The sequence below is a fragment of the Chlorocebus sabaeus genome, unplaced genomic scaffold (assembly GCF_047675955.1).
Source record: "Chlorocebus sabaeus isolate Y175 unplaced genomic scaffold, mChlSab1.0.hap1 unalloc_scaffold_581, whole genome shotgun sequence".
In the NCBI taxonomy this organism is placed as follows: Eukaryota; Metazoa; Chordata; class Mammalia; order Primates; family Cercopithecidae; genus Chlorocebus; species Chlorocebus sabaeus.
This window is the reverse complement of record NW_027327905.1, coordinates 33,493-54,162: the sequence shown is the minus strand read 5'-3', so window position 1 is coordinate 54,162 and position 20,670 is coordinate 33,493. Positions and strand designations below refer to the sequence as shown.

Here is a 20,670-nt window from a genome sequence, read left to right as displayed (position 1 = left end):
GTCACTGGGATTTTAACCTGCACTCACACGGCACTTTAACTTGTAATTGTGTTTTTCCCCATCTGTGGTTACCATTTTAGGTGTTGAAGGTAAAGTCAACACTGAAAGTGTACTACAGGCATCCTGTGTAGAGACACGGGCTCGTCCCGCAGGCGTCCTGTGTAGCGACATGGGCTCTTGCACAGGATGGCCACCCCTCAGGCATGTCACAAGAAAAGCAGCAGCACACACAGGCAGGTGTCACATGTAAGGCTGCACAGGAGGCCCTGCGTCTGGAGTAACTGCTCCTGAGACAGAGCGTTCTCTGCACACACACAGTCAGCTCTGATGGAGAAAGGTGGCCAGCAGCCTGGAGAGCATGGGGTGGACACGGGTGCCCACTAACAGGTGGCAAATACACAGTGGCCATGCCAGACCCTCCCGCAGCCACATCTACCACAACCCTGAACCACACTGTGCGGGGATGTCTGTGTGCTTACTCTGCTGTGCGTGCACCAACGTGTACGGACTGTGTGTGTGTTTATAAGAACTCTCACGTTCTGAGTCTTCAGGCATATAAATGTTACCTTGGACTGTTGCTACTTAAACACTAATTTAAAAATACAAAATAAAAAGAAAAACTTCCCATGATCAACTAAATGTACTCTTGAGGCTTTTACAAGAAGTGGTATTAGGAAGTAGAGCTTTCCTTTTTACATAATGTGACTCCGTTAACAAAATCCGTCTTTCCTTCCACCTACGTAATGAATGGTGTACCTACCTTACCAGCATTAGAGTCATTAGTAGTTTTGTTTTTTAACATCCCGAGAGGGGTAAACACCTTAAACATGTCAATTACTGCACATTTAGCATGAATTCACATATCAAACTCTCTCACAGGAAAGACTACTTAAAACTAGCGCGAAAAGGGCATGCTGACAGAAGAATGTGGAGCAGAAAGACATGTGAGGGGAAAAAAGTCAGTGTTAAAGAGAAGCCATGCGATGGAGGCTGACATGGCCAAGAGAGCACCTCGGACAAGAAGGCAGCAGGACGGCCTCCCGGCAGATGGGAAGGGGCAGTGAGGGTGAGAGGGAAGCAGGATGGCCTTCCGGCAGAGATGGGAAAAGGCACCGTGGCAGGAGGCAGAGCCTGAGTGACAAGAGACGGGAAGGGGCACGGCAGGTCAGAGGGCAGCAGGACGGCCTCCAGACAGAGATGGGCAAAGGCACCATGGCTGGAGGCAGAGCCTGAGTGACAGAGATGGGAAGGGGCACCATGGGCAAAAGGGCAGCAGGACGGCCTCCTGACAGACTGGAAAAGGCACCAAGGGCAAGAGGGCAGCAGGACAGCAGGACAGCCTCCTGACAGACAGGAAGGGGCACGGCAGGCGAGGGCAGCAGGACAGCCTCCTGACAGATAGGAAAAGGCACCGCGGCTAGAGGTAGAGCCTGAGTGGGAAATGCAGGTACACCCGGTAGACCTTCTTGGTGAACAATTTTCCTCAGAACATAATTTGAACCTGTCTGGTTTTTGAAATAGGGTCTCACTCTGTCACTCAGGCTGGAATGCAGTAGTGCGATCATGGCTCACCGCAGTCTCGACCTCCTGGGGCTCAAGTGACCCTCCTGCCTCAGCCTCCCGTGTAGTCCGGACCACACACGTGCACCACCACACCCAGCTAACATTGGAACTTTTTTGCAGACGAGGTCCCACTTCGTTGCCTAGGCTGGTCTCTAGCTCAGGTCTCCCAAAGTGCTGGGATCATAAGCATGAGCCACTGGGCTCATTGAAGTTGTTTAAAAAACATATACCCAGCTAGTTGGGAGCCTGAGGCAGGAAGATCACTTGAGCCTAGGAGTCTGAGGCCAGGTAGGGCAACAAAGTGAGGTCCCCATCTGGAAAAAAAAAATGGAAAGAAAATGTGTTTTTTGGCCGGGCGCAGTGGCACACGCCTGTAGTCCTAGTACTTTGGGAAGCCGAGGTGGGCGGATCACGAGGTCAGGAGATCGAGACCATCCTGCTAACATGGTGAAACTCTGTCTCTACTAAAAATACAAAAAATTAGCCGGGCGTGGTGGCAGGCGTCGGTAGTCCCAGCTACTCAGGAAGCTGAGGCAGAAGAATAGTGTGAACCTGGGAGGCGGAGCTTGCAGTGAGCCCAGATTGTGCCACTGCACTCCAGCCTGGGCAACAGAGCAAGACTCCGTCTCAAAAAAAAAAAAGAAAGAAAAGAAAAAAAAAAAAAAGAAAGAAAATGTGTTTTTCATGTTTTCACAGCAGTCTGTGTGCACATGTGAGGATACTTAAGAGAACACCACTGACCTGCTGGCCCACGTCGACCTTCGTGAAACTAAAGGTGCTAAGGTGGGTGTTTGCTCCCCAAACAGCTGGTTCTATAGTTTCTCGAAACAACTTCTCTATAAATTGGCAAATGAAAGGCCACATGTGTTTTACAGTCTGGAAAGGAAAAAGAACTCAGTGTAAACAAAAAGCTATAATGCATGACACACACGAGTGCTCGTGAGAAACTCTCGCAATGGACCAAACCTGGTTTTGAAAATAAAGAGGGGGAAGGATCTTCTTGTTATGCAAAATCAACATGATCTAAATTCTAAAAAGTTATTAGAAAAACCAACTACTGATTACCTAATATGTTGCAGGAACTAGTTATTCTAGTTAAATATTCTGTTTAAGTATGTCAGCACATTTAAAGATTTCTAAAAGTCCTGTAGTTTCAACTTGTTGCTGAAAACAACTGTAATATTTATAGTTCTTCAACTGTATAAATATTAATAAGCACCTATATTTTTAATGACAAATGAACTTCCAGCACTTTAAAGTGATCATTATCAACATCTGAGTTCACTGTGTAGCCCTAAAGATGTATGAAACACAGAGATAAAACAGATCTAATTCAAGGTATACCGTTCTAAAAACATAACCTTTAAAAAAAAGATTGCTGGCTGGGTGCAGGGGCTCACGCCTGTAATCCCAGCCATTTGGGAGGCTGAGGCGGGCGATCATCTGAGGTCGGGAGTTCGAGACCAGCCTGACCAATATGGAGAAACTCCATCTCTACTAAAAATACAAAATTAGCTGGGCGTGGTGGCGCATGCCTGTAATCCCAGCTACTCGGGAGGCTGAGGCAGGAGAATCACTTGAACCCGGGAGGTGGCGGTTGTGGTGAGCTGAGATCGCACCATTGCACTCCAGCCTGGGCAACAAGAGTGAAACTCCATCTCAAAAAAAAAAAAAAAAAAAAAAAAAAAAAAAAAAAAAAAAAAGGGTTGTTATTGATTATTCAGTTTCTTGTAAGTTATTTCTTTCTTTACAATGTTTCTTAAAACTTATGATTATTATAAAACAGATTTGAGCCCTGGCTGTTCAGAAAAGAAGACACATGGCTAGAGATATAAATATGCAAATGCCTATACTTTTCTCAAGTCAAAGAGACAGTTCTCACTCTCTGGAAAGAAAAGAAATGCATTAGTTATGACTGAGGTCTTTGGGGAGCAGAAGCCAACCCACTAAAGTCCAAACGAGCTCAAATGTTACCAACATGCAAATTCCCAAATATGGAAAGATGGTATCTCATCCTCCAATTCCACTGATAGACAGTATTTGGTATACTCTAATCTTACCTTATTTAGCCATTCTGCTCTTTCAGTGTCTGGAAAATGAACCTAGGAGGAAAATACACACATATGACTTATTAACTCCCAACAACTGTAAATAAAATGTCAAGCAGGCAATTTCATATTCCGATCATATGTCCTGTGTTTACATGATGCTTCTTTAAAACACTCTGCTCTAAAGCTTTGGAAACTGGTCTCCAAGGAGGGAAAGTGAAATGCACGGCACCCCAGCTCTTTACATTCTGATGAGCAGAAAAGTCGGGTGTGGAAAATGCCGTCAGAGTCTTCCCTGCACCCCACTGTCCAGAGGAAATTCACTGGAATCTGAAACATCATAGATTATACAAAACTGACCTTTACCTTGTTTAAAAACACACGCTTCTCATCTGTTAGTATATTATCATCATGTCCTGGAAATCTAGGCTGAGCCTCTACCCTGCCCAGGTCAGCCATGGTGGCGCAAACCTGCAAGTCCCAGGTACTCGGGAGGCTGAGGTGGGAGGATCCCTTGAGCCCAGGAGCTTGTCTGCAATGTGCTACAATCAAGCTTGTGATTAGTGCTGCACCCTAGTCTGGACAACATAATGAGACTCCACAAAATAAAGTAACAAGATATAAACTAAAATAAAATTCACTCTTTCCTTTTGCTTTTCTCTTTTGGCCCAAACCAGCCAAGAGACGCTCTTCCTTACTTGGCTCCCCTCCATACCATCTCCCACTTTCACCCAGATGGGGATCCCCCTTAAAATTCTGCAGGTAGGGCCTGATACTGGAGAAGGGTTTGTACAGGAGAAAAGAAACCTATTTAGGGCCAGGTATGGTGGCTCATTCCTGCAATCCCAACATTTTAGGAGGCTGAGGCGGGTGGATTACTTAAAGCCAGGAGTTCAACACCAGCCTGGCCAACATGGGGAAACCCCGTCTCTACTAAAAATACAAAAATTAGCAGTGTGGCAGTACCCGCCTGTAATCCCAGCTACTTGGGAGGCTGAGGCAGGAGAATCGCTTGAACCTGGGAGGTGGAGGTTGTAGCTAGTCGAGATCGTGCCACTGCACTCCAGCCTAGATGACAGAGGGAGAGTCTGTCTCAAAAAAAAAAAAAAAAAGGAAAACCTATTAAAAAAAAAAAACGTAGACTGGGCGCGGTGGCTCACACTTGTAATTCCAACACAGTGGGAGGCTGAGGCAGGAGGACTGCTTGAGGCCAGATGTTCAAGACAAGCCTAGGCAACACAGTGAGATTCTGTCTCTAAAAAAAATGGTGGTGCACACCTGTAGTCCCAGTCCCAGCTACTCAGAAGCTGAGACAGGAGGATCACTTCAGTCCAGAAGTTCCAGGCTGCAGTGAGCCATGATTGAACTACTGTTCTCCAGCCTGAGTGACAGAGTGAGACCCTCTCTCTGGATTGGAAAAAAAGAGAAAGAAAATATTTTCTCTGCCATTGGGGCTAAAATAAAACATCCTTGGCCAGGCGCGGTGGCTCACGCCTGCAATCCCAGCACTTTGGGAGGCTGAGGCGGGCGGATCACAAGGTCAAGAGATCAACATGGTGAAACCCTGTCTCTACTAAAAATACAAAAATTAGCCAGGCATGGTGGCATGCGCCTGCAATCCCAGCTACTCAGGAGGCTGTGGTAGGAGAACCCGGGAGGCAGAGGTTGCAGTGAGCCGAGATCGTGCCGCTGCACTCCAGGAGCCTGGGACAGAGTGAGACTCCGTCTCAAAAAAAAAAAAAAAAAAAAAAATTAAGAGGCCATATAGTTTTAAAAACATTGTACACATATGCATGTGTATAGAAACATGTTCTAATGTAAGTTACACATGCTAATAAATGCATACAAAAGACGTCTGCAAGAATATGTACAAAATTAGTAATGAGGAAACTCAGCTCTTACATTTCCCTCTGTATTTCTACTTTTGAAATCCTCATAAGCATGAACTAATTCTGTAATTTAGGATTAAAATTAAGAAAATGTTTCTAATACAGGAGTACTATTTTTATATAACAAATGACCAAAATTATGTGAAAGTGCAATTTTCATTAATTAAACCATAATTTAATGATATTAGATGAAAACGATACTTGGAAACAGGATTATCTTACACCAAGTAATCTACTCCAAATTTGATTTGTAAAGAAAAATTTTTTGGAACATCAAGTTTTAAAGATAAATATCATAAAATGACTCCTGTAAAAAATGTTCCAAAATGAAAACATTCTTCCTTCTCTAACATTAGATGTCTCTAAGTTTACTGGTACTTCTCAAATTTGGTCTGACAGTATGCTAGTAAACTCCTACTCATCCTGTCATCCTTAACGCCTGCCTGAGCAACACCTTTAAGCTAAACATACCAGTACCAGAATCACCTACAGAATTATACTTAGGTAACAATAATAAAGCTTCTCTACTCAGTCATATATCAGAGCAAAAATAAGGTGAGTTCTGATTTTATTAGTCACTGGGCTGTACTTAATCTCCTGCACATGTGTTGACTGTTCTGTTGAAGAATCTATTTATCAAGCACTTCCTCCAGATCCAGCGGGAATGAGACCTGCTGCTGTCCTTGTCGCTGGAGGAGGGGCTGGTGTGGGAGGCGTGGCCGCCAGCCAGGGAGGGAGAACAGTGCCGGCACAGGAAGGAGAGTCTGCTGCTGCCTGGAAGGGTCCATGGAAGATTCAGAAAGAGGCCGTAGGCCAGGTGCCGTGGCTCACGCCTGTAATCCCAGCACTTTGGGAGGCCAAGGTGGATGGATCACGAGGTCAGGAGTTCGCGACCAACCTGGCCAGGATGCAGAAACTCAGTCTCTACTAAAAATACAAAAAAATTAGCCAGGCGTGGTAGTGCACACCTGTAGTCCCAGCTACCCAGAAGGCTGAGGCAGAATTGCTTGAACCCAGCAGGCGGAGGTTGCAGTGAGCTGAGATTGCGCCACTGCATTCCAGCCTGGGACTCTGTCTCAAAAAAAAAAAAAAAAAAGAAAGAAAGAAAGAAAGAAAGAAACTAGCCGTATATGAGCTGGGGCTGGCCAGATGTGAAATAACAAGAAATACATATATTTGGTCTCTGCCCCCAGTACTTAACATAGAACTCCTAAAACCCTTTGTAGGTAGGAGTGCTAGGAGAATCTTTTGTTCTAACATTTGGTCTCTCATCCCTGATTCCCCACACAAAGGTACTAAATCTCTTGGAATTTCTTGGGTGGTAGGAACAGCTTTTGTTCTAATGAGGTGTCTCTTGGTGGGCTCCTGGACAGTCTCAGGATGGACAGGAGCATGGGAGGAAGCAGCACCCACGCCTGCAGTGAGGCAGTGACGGACAGGAGAATGGGTGAAGCTGGCACCCACGCCTGCAGTGATGCAGTGACGGACAGGAGCATGGGAGGAGGCGGCACCCACGCCTGCAGTGAGGCACTGATGGGCAGGAGCATGGGAGGAGGTGGCACCCACGCCTGCAGGGAGGCAGTGATGGGCAGGAGAGTGGGAGGAGGCGGCACCCACGCCTGCAGTGAGGCAGAGTTGCAGGAGGAGCATGGGAGGAACTGCCGGTAGTGCCCCATTCTGTTCTGGAACGAATAGAGAAACCCTCTGCCCAAATAAGGTTTGAATACAAGTGAACTGGCTTGTATTAGAATTTAACTGGCTTGTGTTAGAATTTGCACAATCAAGCTGTCTCTTAGTAGTGCTATCCCAAGACATTCAGGAGTTCTGAGGTTTTCATTTATGAGTGATTATTCCAATGTGCCAAAGAAAATGAGAAAGAGAATATATCAAATTTGAACAAAGTAAATCTGTCACATTTTAAAATCTGTTCACTAAGTCAAACTCTGCTTCTCACTAATACATATTCATAAACATTTGCTTATGTTGCATAAAACAGAATCTAAAGTAGCAAAAACATCACAGAGAAAGACTGGGACACACAGGGATCATAGAAAACACAGTCCTCAGTCACATAGGAACACATATTCAGCTTTAAATCTTATCTTTCAGCTTAAAAAGAAAGACTCAAATCTCTTTTAAGTTCTAATTATAAAACAAATTTCTATATTTATATTATCTCCATGAACTAGAAATAATCATTGTACGATTATTCAAGTTTCTATTATATTTGAGTTGATACCCCGCAAACATCTCTTTAGTGTTACCTTTTAAAAGAACAAAGGCATATTTTAGATTCTAATATGCTGCTGCTATTACCAAAGTTGTTTTGTTTAGAAAAATTAAACCAAATATACAAAGAGCATTTAACTGTGCTCCAGGAACTCTACATACAATATTTTGTTTAATCCTCACCAGAACCTCTGAACAATTAGTGGCTCCATCTAACAGACAACAGAATGCCTCGGGGGAACAGGTAGAATAAAGAGATCCAGACCCAAAGGACTCCAGAGGCCTTCCTGTTACGCCCTGCTGAAGTATACAGGATGGAATTGACATAAACGGTCAAAATTTTCTTGCCAATTAAATCATATTCTTCCCATTTCCAAACATAAAAAAATTGAAAGCTAACATTCAAAACAAAAATTTAATAAAAGGAATGTCTTCCTTCAAACAACATTCTCCTTGAAGACCAGTATTAACAATCAGAACTTGCACAGGATTTTATTGTTCATAAATTCCACGTCCTACGCACGATATAAGCATTTTTGTTTTTATTTTTGAGATGGAGTCTAACTCTTGTCACTCAGGCTGGAGTGCAGCGGCACGATCTCAGCTCACTACAACCTCCGCCTCCCAGGTTGAAGCAATTATCCTGCCTAGGCCTCTGGAGTAGCTGGGACTACAGGTGCCCGCCACCACAAGTGGCTAATTTTTGTAGTTTTAGTACAGACAGGGTTTTGCCATGTTGGCCATGGTGGTCTCAAACTCCCGGCCTCAAGTGATCCATCCGCCTCGGGCTCTAAAAGTGCTGGGATTACAGGCATGAGTCATCTACCGCACCAGGCTGATACAAGCATTTTTAATTACCAAAAGTAGTACAGCGGGCACTTGACAGGGAATGTAGAGGCCATTAGCATTGGCCGGGCGCGGTAGCTCACGCCTGTAATCCCAGCACTTTGGGAGGCCGAGGAGGGGAGATCACAAGGTCGGGAGATCGAGACCATCCTGGCTAACACGGTGAAACCCCGTCTCTACTAAAAATACAAAAAATTAGCCGGGCGAGGTGACAGGCGCCTGTAGTCCCAGCTACTCAGAAGGCTGAGGCAGGAGAATGGCATGAACCCAGGAGGCGGAGCTTGAAGTGAGCTGAGATTGCGCCACTGCACTCCAGCCTGGGCAACAGAGTGAGACTCCATCTCAAAAAAAAAAAAAAAAAAAAAATTCCATTAGCATTAGTAACACTGAAACATGCAGTAGCAATTCTGCTGACTCATTCCTTTTTAAAAATAAAAACCTAGAATAACTTTAGACAGGTAATGTCTCAGAAAATATTAAGAAAGATGCTATACCTGAGGCATTGCTGATTTAATACCTTTAAGGAAAATTTTAAAGATAAATGGATAAAATGATTCTGTTAGAAACAAAATGCCACTAAACATGAAATCATGAACTTGCCAATCAAGTTCATTTATTCAAGATTCTTCCTCATTCCAAGAAGGATTTGAGCTTTGCTCAATGCTGCGTAACGCTTTAGGCACTATTTTAAAAAGGAAAAAACAAAATACACAAAATTCTTACTGGAAGCAATGGCTGGGTGCAGGGAAGAATTCTTTCCCTCTCTTAGACCACAACTAAAGGGGAAGGAAGAAGGAATGTGAGTCACTGGCACAGCAATCGAGAGTGTGCCCTGGAGCAGGCCCCACCAGCACAGGTGGGGCCCAACCCCGCCATGCCTCAGAAGGCACCTAAGTGACAGGGTCACCCGTTCATTGGCCATCTGAAAACACCAACCTTCCTATACCATGTGGCTAGTTCTATGTTAGGCCTATGAAATGAAAAAAATCTAAGCAGGTAGCTTTGTTTCCTTGTCTAAAATCAACACAATCTCAAAAATGGAACAGATAAAGCAAAAAGGACAGGAGAACCACCGTTCTACAAGAACATGAGACGCCTCTTCCTTATTAGTTACATCACAAGAGTAATCAGAAACTGGTTTCTAGAAGCGTTTAGGCAAGCAATACACCTTTACTTGGAAGCACTCAGCATACTACAGGTTTACCTAAGCAGATGTAGCCTGCATTCAAATAATCCAGTCTGCGGAAATACTAAAAACGTTAAATATTTAAAATGTTTTATATTGTTCTCTCTGCATATGAATTAAAGTCAGCGCAAATGGTCAGAAAGACGTGCAGAAAGTTAAAACTGCCCAGAAAATTTTGGTTCACACTCAGCACGACCAAAGGGAGTCCAAGGTTCTAATACACACAGAGGTGGGGCCCATGAGAACCCAAGCCCCCATTCAGTGCTTTCCAAGAAGACTGGCGCTCTGTACTGGAGGGAAGAGAAGCACTTCTGTGGGGCCTGGGGAAAAGTAACTCAGAACCACGTCTTCGTATTATCAGATTACCATGAGAAAAAGTATTAGGGACAATATTCCTGACAGTGGACGAGACTTCCAGGCACACGGCGTTTACATGTTTAGAACTGTAAGGCACGAGGATCTGACGGAGCACTTGTTACCTCTCCACACCAGTGGGGATCTCTGCTCGTCCCCACAGCTGGGCTGCTCAACTTAGCAGGAGAGTGACTAAAATATAATTTGGTACCAACACAAATTTGTGCCTTCTGATCTTTGTATAATCAAGTATCTACTCATATCCCAAACTATCTGTCCCTCCTCAAGATCCTCAAATCCTACGTGCCCATCTCCCGTCTTCTCTAGAGACTTTGGTCAGTATTCATGGAAACTGAAAAAGCAGGTCAGAAATCTTAATAATTAAATGGTATTTTTTTCAAAGATACTAGGATGCTTTATCCAAATAGTTGCTTCTACAAAGAAAGTACTCAAGGTTAAAAAGGTAGAGAGGAATCTAAAACATCTGTCAACCCTGTAATAAACTGTCACAGTATGGTCAAATTACTACTTCGAATAGTAAAAGGAAATTGCACAAGATAACCATTTTTATCTATTTCTAGTCTACATAAAAAGCAGGCAATCAATTAATTCACACAGTAAATAAAGCAATTGATCTTTTCCAAAATCCACAAGATTGTAATTTTCTCTGTGGTTTACGGGCTTCGATTACTGCAACAGAGTAACTGGATACCCCAATGCTTTGGTGCAATGACAGTGCTTAAAAATCCATCTGTTTAAGGTCATTTCTTACCAGAAAGCACTTTCAAAATTCTCCCCAGGTGTTTTGTACATTAACGAGAAATTTCACTAGGAAGTCCGAAAAGACACTAACGTCCCTGAAGTTTTTAACTGAGACCACACGTAGTGATCACAGTCACTCCTTGACTTTCTCACCACAAATCCAACGGTGTTGTCTACCAGAGTTATGGCAAATTGTTGCTTTCTTATGTCACCTAAACTCTTAACAGTTTAAAATAAGGACTCTTGCCACGACAGGGGTGACGGCTGAGCCTCAGCTGTGACCACCATGGGCCCCAGGGGCACAAGGCTCTTCTGGGCTGAAGGTGGACGGTGGCAGCCGAGCCGGCGCTGATGCACACTGCGTAGGAGGCACTGGCCTAGAGAGGGCTTCCTCACTATTTCTTCATTATACAAGTGACCATTATCTATTTTGGTAGATCAGAAAACAGAGTAAAAGAATTTAAAAACTAGGTTCATCCCAGCATACCTTTCGTAACAAAGCTGCCTAAATCACTTGAAATCCAAGTCTTAGTTTTAATTCATAAGAGAACGTACCCTGAATTTCATATGTTACATCTGACATATACTCTTCCTCTATCCATTTATTTTTTAAGGGGTTAAGCCCCCTTTTAGTGCACGCGTGAAATTATAGGAGAATTTAAGCCAGGACTAATATTCAATGACAGAGTTAAAATAGGGACGCCTCACAGCTTCTACTCAGGAGAACAACAGGGTAACCCTTCATGGAAACACGAGTATCAACAGACTTATTTACACATAAACACATGGCCATGAAGAATAGTTTTCAAAGATTTGAACCATGTTCTCACAAAATTCTAAAGTCCTTTAGACATTCTCCTGTTTCCGCTAAAAGAAAGAAAAGTCACATAATTATTTGGTAATCGTGATTTAAGCTGAAGTCCTGGCATGAGTCACATCAACAAATTAAAACGAGTCCAAGGGTAGGAAATCTGTCTTCTCATCTCCTTCACTAAAACACCTAAGACAATCTGGTTGTTTTTATTTTAAATTTAAATCAAATGAATATTAATTCAAATATACACGCTTATGTTTTAACTGGAATGGATTAAAAGATAGATGGGGAATTGTAGCACTGAATTAATTGCACATATTCTGTATACTATTTAAATGAATCCAGCTTTATGTGACTATATATATAGTATATATAGTTTATTCTAATATGTATGAGAAACTATATGAGATTGGAAAAACAGGGTTATTTGCAACCCTGTCTCTACTAAAAATACAAAAAAATTAGCCGGGCGTGGTGGTGGGCACCTGCAGTCCTAGCTACTCGGGAGGCTGAGGCAGGAGAATGGCATGAACCCAGAAGGCAGAGTTTGCAGTGAGCCAAGATTGCGCCACTGCACTCCAGCCTGGGCGACAGAGCGAGACTTCGTCCCAAAACACAACAAAACAAAAAAGATTTACAGAAGTGACTGGAATACTAAAAATCTATCTACATGGACTAAGAAGTAAGATTGGATTTAAAATGGATCTGTGAATTTTACGTTTTCAAGAAATAAGTTTATATATCTCCTAGGAGCTTAACTTTATTCTCATGCAGATAGTAACTATCGTGACTTATGAGGAGGAGGATGGAAATGTACCACCCTAAAACTTACTGTTTTCTTTTTAATTATTTATTTGTACACAATGAAGAAACAGTAAATAATCAGACATGTGAAAACACTAGTACTTTTTTCCTGAATATGATCATTACCTTCACTGGACGTTTGATACCAAGGTTCCAGAACATCTTTCCCAATTATAGCCTGTGTGCCTCACCGCTGTTGGATGTTACACATTCCCCATAAAGGGTCAGACAGGAGATACCTGGGGCACTTGTGGGCCGTGAGGTCTCTGTCACAACCACTCAACCACAGTTGGCGTATGAACTAATGAGCATGGCTGTGTTCCAACAGAACTTTAATATGGTCACTGAAATTTGAATTTCATAACATTTTCACCTGCCACTTTCTTCCAGCCATTAAAAAATGTAAAAGCTGTTCACTGGCCACAAAAACAAACAGGAGGACAGGCCATGAGCTGAGGCTTGCTGCCCACTGAGCGGGACGTGCACAGGAGGACAGGCCATGAGCCGAGGCTTGCTGCCCACCGAGCGGGACGCGCACAGGAGGACAGGCCATGAGCTGAGGCTTGCTGCCCACCGAGCGGGACCCGCACAGGATGGCACCACAGGATAGGGCCGTCCAGCCTCTCTCCAGAGAGCAGACCCCACAGCTCCAGGCGCAGAAAAATGTCTGCTACACATTCCTTTTTTATTGCAAATACCCCAAATCTTAAAACTGGGGTAAAGAGTTTGAAAACCGAACCCACTGACCTCCAATTTGTTAGCTACTACAGAAATCCCCTACTTATTGGCAGTTCCACGTTCTGTGATTTCCATTACCTGCAGTCAACCAAGGTCAGAAAATATTAAATGGAAACTTCCAGAAAGTCAGTTTTAAACTGCATGCTGTTCTGAGTACGGCGATGAAATTTCACTCCGTCCCGCTCGAGACACGAGCCCCGCTCTGTCCGACACGCCCTGAGCATGCTCCCGCCCACTCACCTGTGCTGTCTGGATCGTCACCTCAGGTGTCGTGGGATCACCGTGCTCGTGTCAAGTCACCTTTACTTTACTCAATAATGGCCCAAAACACACCAATAGTGATGTTGGTCATTCAGATATGCCAAAGAGAAGCCATAAAGTGCTTCCTTTAAGTGAAAAGCTGAAAGTTCTCGACTTAAGGAAAGTATCATACCCTGAGGTTGCTAAGGTGTAAGAACACATCTTCCATCTGTGAAACTGAAGAAGGAAAATAATTTCATGCTAGTTTTGCTGTCACATGTCAAACTTTAAGATGGAAAACGCATTAAATTTGTGGCTGGGACCTGGCTCGGGGACTCACACCTGTAATCCCAGCACTTTGCCTATAATCCCAGTACTTTGGGAGGCTGAGGCCGGCAGATCACTTCAAGACAGGAGTCCAAGACCAGGCTGGCCAACATGCTAAATCCCACCTCTACTTAAAAAAAAAAGAAAAAACCTGGTGTGGTGGTGGGCGCCTGTCGTCCCAGCTACTTGGGAGGGGCTGAGCCACGAGAATTGCTTGAATCCGGGAGATGGAGTTTGCAGTGAGCTGAGACTGCGCCATTACACTCCAGCCTGGGTGACAGGGAGAGAGTCTATCTCAAAAAAACAAAAACAGAAAAAAACCCCAAACACTCAACAAACAAGCAAGTAAGTTTGTGGGTAGAAGACAAAACAGCTGTTCTGATTGACAGCAACTGGGTTTGGCACTATCCTGTTTCACTGGGGGTCTTGGAAAATATCCCCCACAGATAGGAGGCGGCTACTGTAGTAAACTTTGGATCACATTAAACCAATTAAAAAATGGGCAAAAGTGGCTGGACGTGGTGGTTCACGCCTGTAATCCCAGCACTTTGGGAGGCGAAGGTGGATGGATCACGATGTCAAGAGATCAAGATCATCCTGGCCAACATGGTGAAACCCTGTCTCTACTAAAACTACAAAAAGCTGGGCATGGTGGCGGGTGCCTGTAGTCCCAGCGACTCGGGAGGCTGAGGCAGGAGAATCACTTGAACCCAGAAGGCGAAGGTTGCAGTGAGCCGAGATCGCACCACTGCACTCTAGCCTGGCGACAGAGTGAGACTCTGTCTCAAAAAAAAAAAGGCGGGGGGGTGGGGGGGTGGGCAAAAGTATTTGTATATAAACACTTCTCCAAAGAGGATATAAAAGTGGCCAATAAGCACATGAAAAGATGCTCAACATGATCAGTTAGAGAAATACAAATCAAAATCACAATGAGATATCACTTCATGTCCACTAGGATGGTTAAAATACAGACAATGTTAAATTAAGTTCAGCCTAAAGCTGTCTCCTTAACATACTGTAAGTTTCAGCCTGAAGGTTTCCTAACTGGATGTGTGAAGAGACTGGAGCCTACTCTTAGGCCAACCATCAGGTTTTGGCCAATCACAGGCAGCCAGCTGTTCAAACCACGTCCAGGTAAGGCCAATGCAGAACTGCAGCCTGGCTGGTTGTTTCTGTAGCTCACTTTCTTTTTTCTGCTCATAAATGTTCTTTCACTACATGGATGCACTGGAGCCTCTTTGAACATATTCTGGTTCAGGGACTGCCCAATTCGTGAATCATTCTTTGCTTAATTAAACTATATTAAACTTAATTTGAGATTTTCCTTTTAACCACAAGTTTTGGTGAAGACATGGGGAAATTGGAACTCTCATTTGATGCCAGTGGTAATGTAAAATGATGTAGGCCCTTTGAAAATCAATTTTGCAAATCCTCAAAATATGTAAACATAGAGGTACCATATGACCCATTCTACCCACAAGTATATATGCAACAGAAAGGAAAACACACATCCACACAAACACCTGTACATGAAAGCTCACAGCAGCATGATTTATATTCGCCTAAAAGTTGAAAAAGCTCAAAGCATCATTACTTGGTAAATGGCTAAACAAAATGTAGCCTTTTCATACAACAGAATTATTTGTCAATACAAGGAAAGGAAACACTAATATGTGTTACACTGTCTAGTAAGTGAAAGAAGCAGGCTGGGCATGGTGTGTCTCACATCTGTGATCCCAGCACTGTGGAAAGCTGAGAGGCAGGAGGATCACTTGAGCCTAGAAGTTCAAGATCAGCTCAACACAGTGAGGCCCCATCTCTACAAAACAACTAAAAATTAGCTGGGCATGGTGGTGCATGCCTGTGGTCCCAGCTGCTCAGGAGGCTGAGATGGGAGGATCACTTGAGCCTGGGAGGTGGAGGCTGCAACGATCACGTCACTGCACTCCAGCCTGGGTGACAGAGCGAGACCTTGTCTTGGGGAAAAAAAAAAAAAAAAGCTCATCGCAAAGACTACGTGTTGTAATATGTCATTTACACGGGATGTCCAGAAGGTGTCCTCCTATAGAGACGAAGTGAATTAATGGGTGGCTAGGGTGGGCGTGACAGGGAGAGCAGTGGAGGGGTCTGAGGGTTGAGGGCTGATGGGTATAGGGTTTCTTCATGCAAGACAAAAGGTTCTAATAAGAGATTTCGGTGATGGGTGCACAATCCTGAGAATATACTGTAAAACAGTGAATTGTATAGTTTAAATGGCTGGATTGTATGGTATGTGAATTATAGCTCAATACAGCTGCTAAAAAAAATAAAAGGGGTAAGGCACAGTGGCTCAAGCCTATAATCCCAGCACTCTGGGACGCCAAGGTGGGAGGATCACTTGAGCCCAGGAGGTCAAGACTGTGGTAAGCCATGATTGCACCACTGCACTCCAGCGTAGCAACAGAATGAGACTCTGTCTCTCAAAAAATAAAAATTAAAAAAAAAATTAAAATTAAGAACAAAAAATAAGTATGTCAATCTATAAAACACATACTGCTTTTACCATGGCCCATTTATTTTAATCAGACACTTCCCCAAATAATAACAGAACCAAATAAGTAAAGCCAGAGGACCCAAAGTAAATCAGTGGCCTAAGTCAGAGCTCCTTGTTCGTGGCTTAACCAACCAACAAAGGTACCCCAGTGAGCTATTTGGTCCTTAAAGAGCCCATGGCTCAGCTCAGTGATAAATGAGGGGCAAAGTCATTCCACTGTGGGTCCCAAATTATCTGCCAAATTAGTTAAACACTGAGAAATACATCAGAATGGAAATATTTGTTGAGACCATAAAGATGAACCATGTACGTTCACAGGACACACAGCCGCCTGAACACACGCTCCTGCACACGTTCACAGGAACACACAGGCGCCTGAACACAAGCTCCCGCACACCTGCACAGCGACACACAGGCGCCTGAACACAAGCTCCCACACACCTGCACAGCGACACACAGGCGCCTGAACACAAGCTCCCACACACCTGCACAGCGACACACAGGCGCCTGAACACAAGCTCCCGCACACCTGCACAGGGACCACAGGCGCATGAACACACGCTCCCGCACACGTTCACAGGAACACACAGGCGCCTCAACACAAGCTCCCACACACCTGCACAGGGACCACAGGCGCCTGAACACAAGCTCCCGCACACCTGCACAGGGACCACAGGCGCCTGAACACAAGCTCCCACACACCTGCACAGCGACACACAGGCGCCTGAACACAAGCTCCCGCACACCTGCACAGGGACCACAGGCGCATGAACACACGCTCCCGCACACGTTCACAAGAACACACAGGCGCCTGAACACAAGCTCTCGCACACCTGCACAGGGACCACAGGCGCATGAACACACGCTCCCGCACACGTGCACAAGAACACACAGGCGCCTGAACACAAGCTCCCACACACCTGCACAGGGACCACAGGCGCATGAACACACACTCCCGCACACGTTCACAGGAACACACAGGCGCCTAAACACAAGCTCCTGCACACGTGCACAGGCCGCCACAGTTCACACACACACCTGGAAACGCTGCAGGATTCAGGGGAGGTGGAGACCACAGAGCGGGGAGTCAACTTTCTATGGCTGTTCTCCTTCAAGGTTGTGCTACAAGAGGGGGAGAAATCCAGAGAAATGTGGTTGGGATTCAAAGAAGCCAACAGGGTTTATGGACGTCTCAGGAGATTGGCGGGACAAGAACTGGAGTCTGGGTCAGCTAAACAACCAGAACCTGAGGGGCCAAGATCCCTGAGAGAGGGAAGGGGGAAGAAGGGTACAGTCTCTTTCAAGAGGAATTCGCTGAATTCCTGAGCTACCGAGGGCAAGAAGCTGGCCTCGAAGGAGCAAAATAGAGCTTTTGGCAAGCATGCTGTACTGAGAAAGCACAAACTGGACTTTGGGACAGACCAGGGGGCACTCAGGAAGCACTGCAGACTCCTAGTCACAACATCTGGAGGGCTGGGCCTTAGAGCACCGAGGATCAGAGGCAGCCAGAGCTTCCCCCTGCCACACAGCCACAGGCCGGCTCAGAACCACTCTGGAGAGGCCAGCCTGCACCCGCCCTGCCTTCCAGAGGACGGGGAGCCTCTCTGGAGAAGTACACGCTTCAGAGCAGGGATGGGCTTGGGCTGGCTCCTGCTCACAGCCACGTCGCTGAGACTGCTAACTTCCGAGGTGTGAATATTCCCACCATGGCCAATTTCAAGCTACCGAACGGCCTAACTGAATGTGGAGGTGGAAGAAATGTACGACATCATCTCAAGGTGGCACCAGTCAGTCATCAGGCAGATGTAAGTCAGAGCCACAGTGACTTCCACTTTACATCACCAGGACAGCAACAACAATAAAAACAGAAACACAAGTGAGGGCAAGGATGTGGAGGAATTCAACCTCCGTGCATTGCTGGGGAGAATGTAAAGTGGTACAGGCATTGTGAAAACAGTCTGGCATTCCTCAAAATGTTAAACACAGACCCCACAATTCTATTCCTAGGTATATACTCAAAAGAATTGAAAATGGGTATTCAAACAAAAATGTCTACATGAATCGTCACAGCAGCACCATTCACAACAGCCAAAGGGTGGAAACAACTCGAATGGCCATCGTGGATATACCACAATGCAAATGAACCTCAAAACTATGCTAATTGAAAGAGGCCACACATAAAAGATCACACACATATTACATGTCTCCGTTTACAGGAAATATCCAGGACAGGTAAACCCACAGAGACAAAGCAGATGTGGTTGCCATGGGTTGGGCGAGGGGAAACAGGGTGCGACTGCAAATGGGCACAAAACAAGGTTCCTTTTGGGGCAGAGAAAATGTTTTGGAACCTGAGACAGGTGATGATTACACTACAGGTAAAGGTACTAAACGGCACGGAATTGTGTCCTTTAAAATGGTTTTATGTTATTTGAATTTCTTGCAATAAAAATGAAAGAAATGAGCTATCAAGAAATGAAAAGACACAGAAGAACCTAAAATGCATATTTCTAGGTGAAATAAACCAATCTGAAAAGGCCAATACTCTATAATTCCAATATATGACATTCTAGAAAGGGCAAAACTGTGTAGAAAGATCAGTAAGCACAGGCAGACGGAGAGGAAGAGTGGAAGCACAGAAGATTTTTAGGGCAGCGAAACTATTTCGTACGACACTGTAATAGCTGATACACGACATTATCCATTTGTCAAGATCCACAGAATGTACAACACAGAGAATGAGCCGTACTGTAAACTGTGGGCTTCGGTTAGGGTTAAATATATCAACGCGGGCTCATTAGTTGTGACAGACATAGCACAGGAAACTGTAAGAAGGGATGTGGGGGCTCTGCATTATCTGCTCAATTTTTCTGGAAATCCAGAATTGTTTGAAAAAATGAAGTCTATTAATGTAGGAAAGTGAAAGGGAAATAAATACCTTTCCAGACAAAAATTGAGAAAATCCATTGCTAGCAGACTTGCAGTAAAATAAATACTAAAGTAAGTTCTTCAGGCAGGAGGAAAATCATGCCAGACAAAACGTGTAACAGTAAGAAGGAAACAAAGACCAAGGGAGAGCACCTCTGTTCCTCGTCCCGATTACTCTCACAGATCAAAACTGTTTTAAAAATATACGTTCCTCGTCCCGATTACTCTCACAGATCAAAACTGTTTTAAAAATATATGTTCCTCGTCCTGATTACTCTCACAGATCAAAACTGTTTTAAAAATATATGTTCCTCGTCCCGATTACTCTCACAGATCTAAAACATTTAAAAACATACATTACTTGTCCCGATTACTCTCATATATGTAAAACATTTAAAAATATACCCCGGTCTGGCTGTCACCTCCTAACGTACTTAAGAATGTTAATAGTACATAAACTTAAAACCCAGAGAAGCTCCCACCGGCTAACAAGGTAGTGGGTCATTCACTTGCGTTGGTTTTGCTTTTCTGGGAACAGTAACCCGCCACCACCCTGGCATCTCTGGTGCCTTCCGCAAGCACAGGTTTTATGAGCTGGGCCCAGCTCTCAGGGCACTGAGTATGGCCAGGAGGGGACACCTGACTTCTACTGGGGTGACTGCAGAGTCTCTCAGACCTTAGCCCCTCCTCTGAAAAGCAGAAATGACATATACTTCTCTTGGGGTTGTAAAAATGACTAGATTAGATGGGGCCAAAATCCCCAGGGCCTCCTCTACTGCCATCAAGAGAGAGGAGCGAGCATAGAACGCACGGCAGTGCACAGACCTCACAGGTCAAGGGCTGCCTGTGCTCACCTCTGACATTAGCAGAACTTGTTTCCTTAACTTTAAAACAAAGGTGGCAGGTGAGCTGTGAGGTTTCAATGACTTCCATGTCAAGAGTTAGAACACAGCCTGCAATGAGTGCTAGGCACAGTCACCGTTTGTTTTCTCATGTGATTTCTGTTACACTCCTCCGAGTGCAGAGAGGCAGCCCTTGTGAAGCTATCCACACAGTCTTCCTCCTCTCGCTGGCCTGTCACCTGTCTCTCCAGCGAGGCGCTGGCTGCTGTTGGGCTGAGTCCTCTTGGAACTTCCTTGGGTTTCTTACACCAACGTTAAGGACTGAAGTAATCTCCCACCCCAGCCCCAGCCTCAAACTACTGCTCCTATTGTTCCAGCATCATTTCTGCACCCTGGGGTTGTTGTTTACATTCCCAGCTCACTCATCTATCCACCTTCCTCCCCAAAGCTATTCCCCTGACATTCAGTTGCTCCCTCCCCTCATGCTTAGATCTGTGTCCCCAGTCCCTCTGGATATCCCTGCCAAATGTATCTTGCTAAACCCCCGTTTTAAAACTGGACACATCC

At 44.7% G+C, this 20,670-nt stretch overlaps 1 protein-coding gene and 1 long non-coding RNA gene across 31 annotated transcripts in view; one reads left to right on the top strand and one right to left on the bottom strand.

The window, feature by feature from the left end:
- The window catches only part of LOC103247284 (extended synaptotagmin-2-like), a 103,982-nt gene that overhangs the window by 68,773 nt on the left and 14,539 nt on the right, over positions 1 to 20,670 (bottom strand). For all 28 annotated transcript variants that reach the window (XR_012092476.1, XR_012092483.1, XR_012092484.1 and 25 more), the window contains exons 2-3: positions 3,624 to 3,665; positions 2,305 to 2,439 (exon numbers count right to left, since the gene is read on the bottom strand). Coding sequence is in view for 6 of the 28 variants with exons in the window: in XM_073014285.1 (XP_072870386.1) it covers positions 2,305 to 2,439; positions 3,624 to 3,665 (177 nt within the window). In the remaining 22 variants the exon portion in view is untranslated. The remainder of the gene's footprint in view (positions 1 to 2,304; positions 2,440 to 3,623; positions 3,666 to 20,670) is intronic.
- Positions 627 to 13,365, top strand: LOC119622915 (uncharacterized). Of its 3 annotated transcripts, none has more exons than XR_005239443.2 (3): positions 627 to 1,066; positions 2,263 to 2,346; positions 12,886 to 13,365. It is a non-coding gene; the product is annotated as an uncharacterized lncRNA (long non-coding RNA). The 3 variants fall into 3 exon arrangements; XR_012092498.1 differs by lacking the exon at positions 12,886 to 13,365 and adding an exon at positions 3,799 to 3,863; XR_005239442.2 differs by lacking the exon at positions 12,886 to 13,365 and adding an exon at positions 3,350 to 3,778.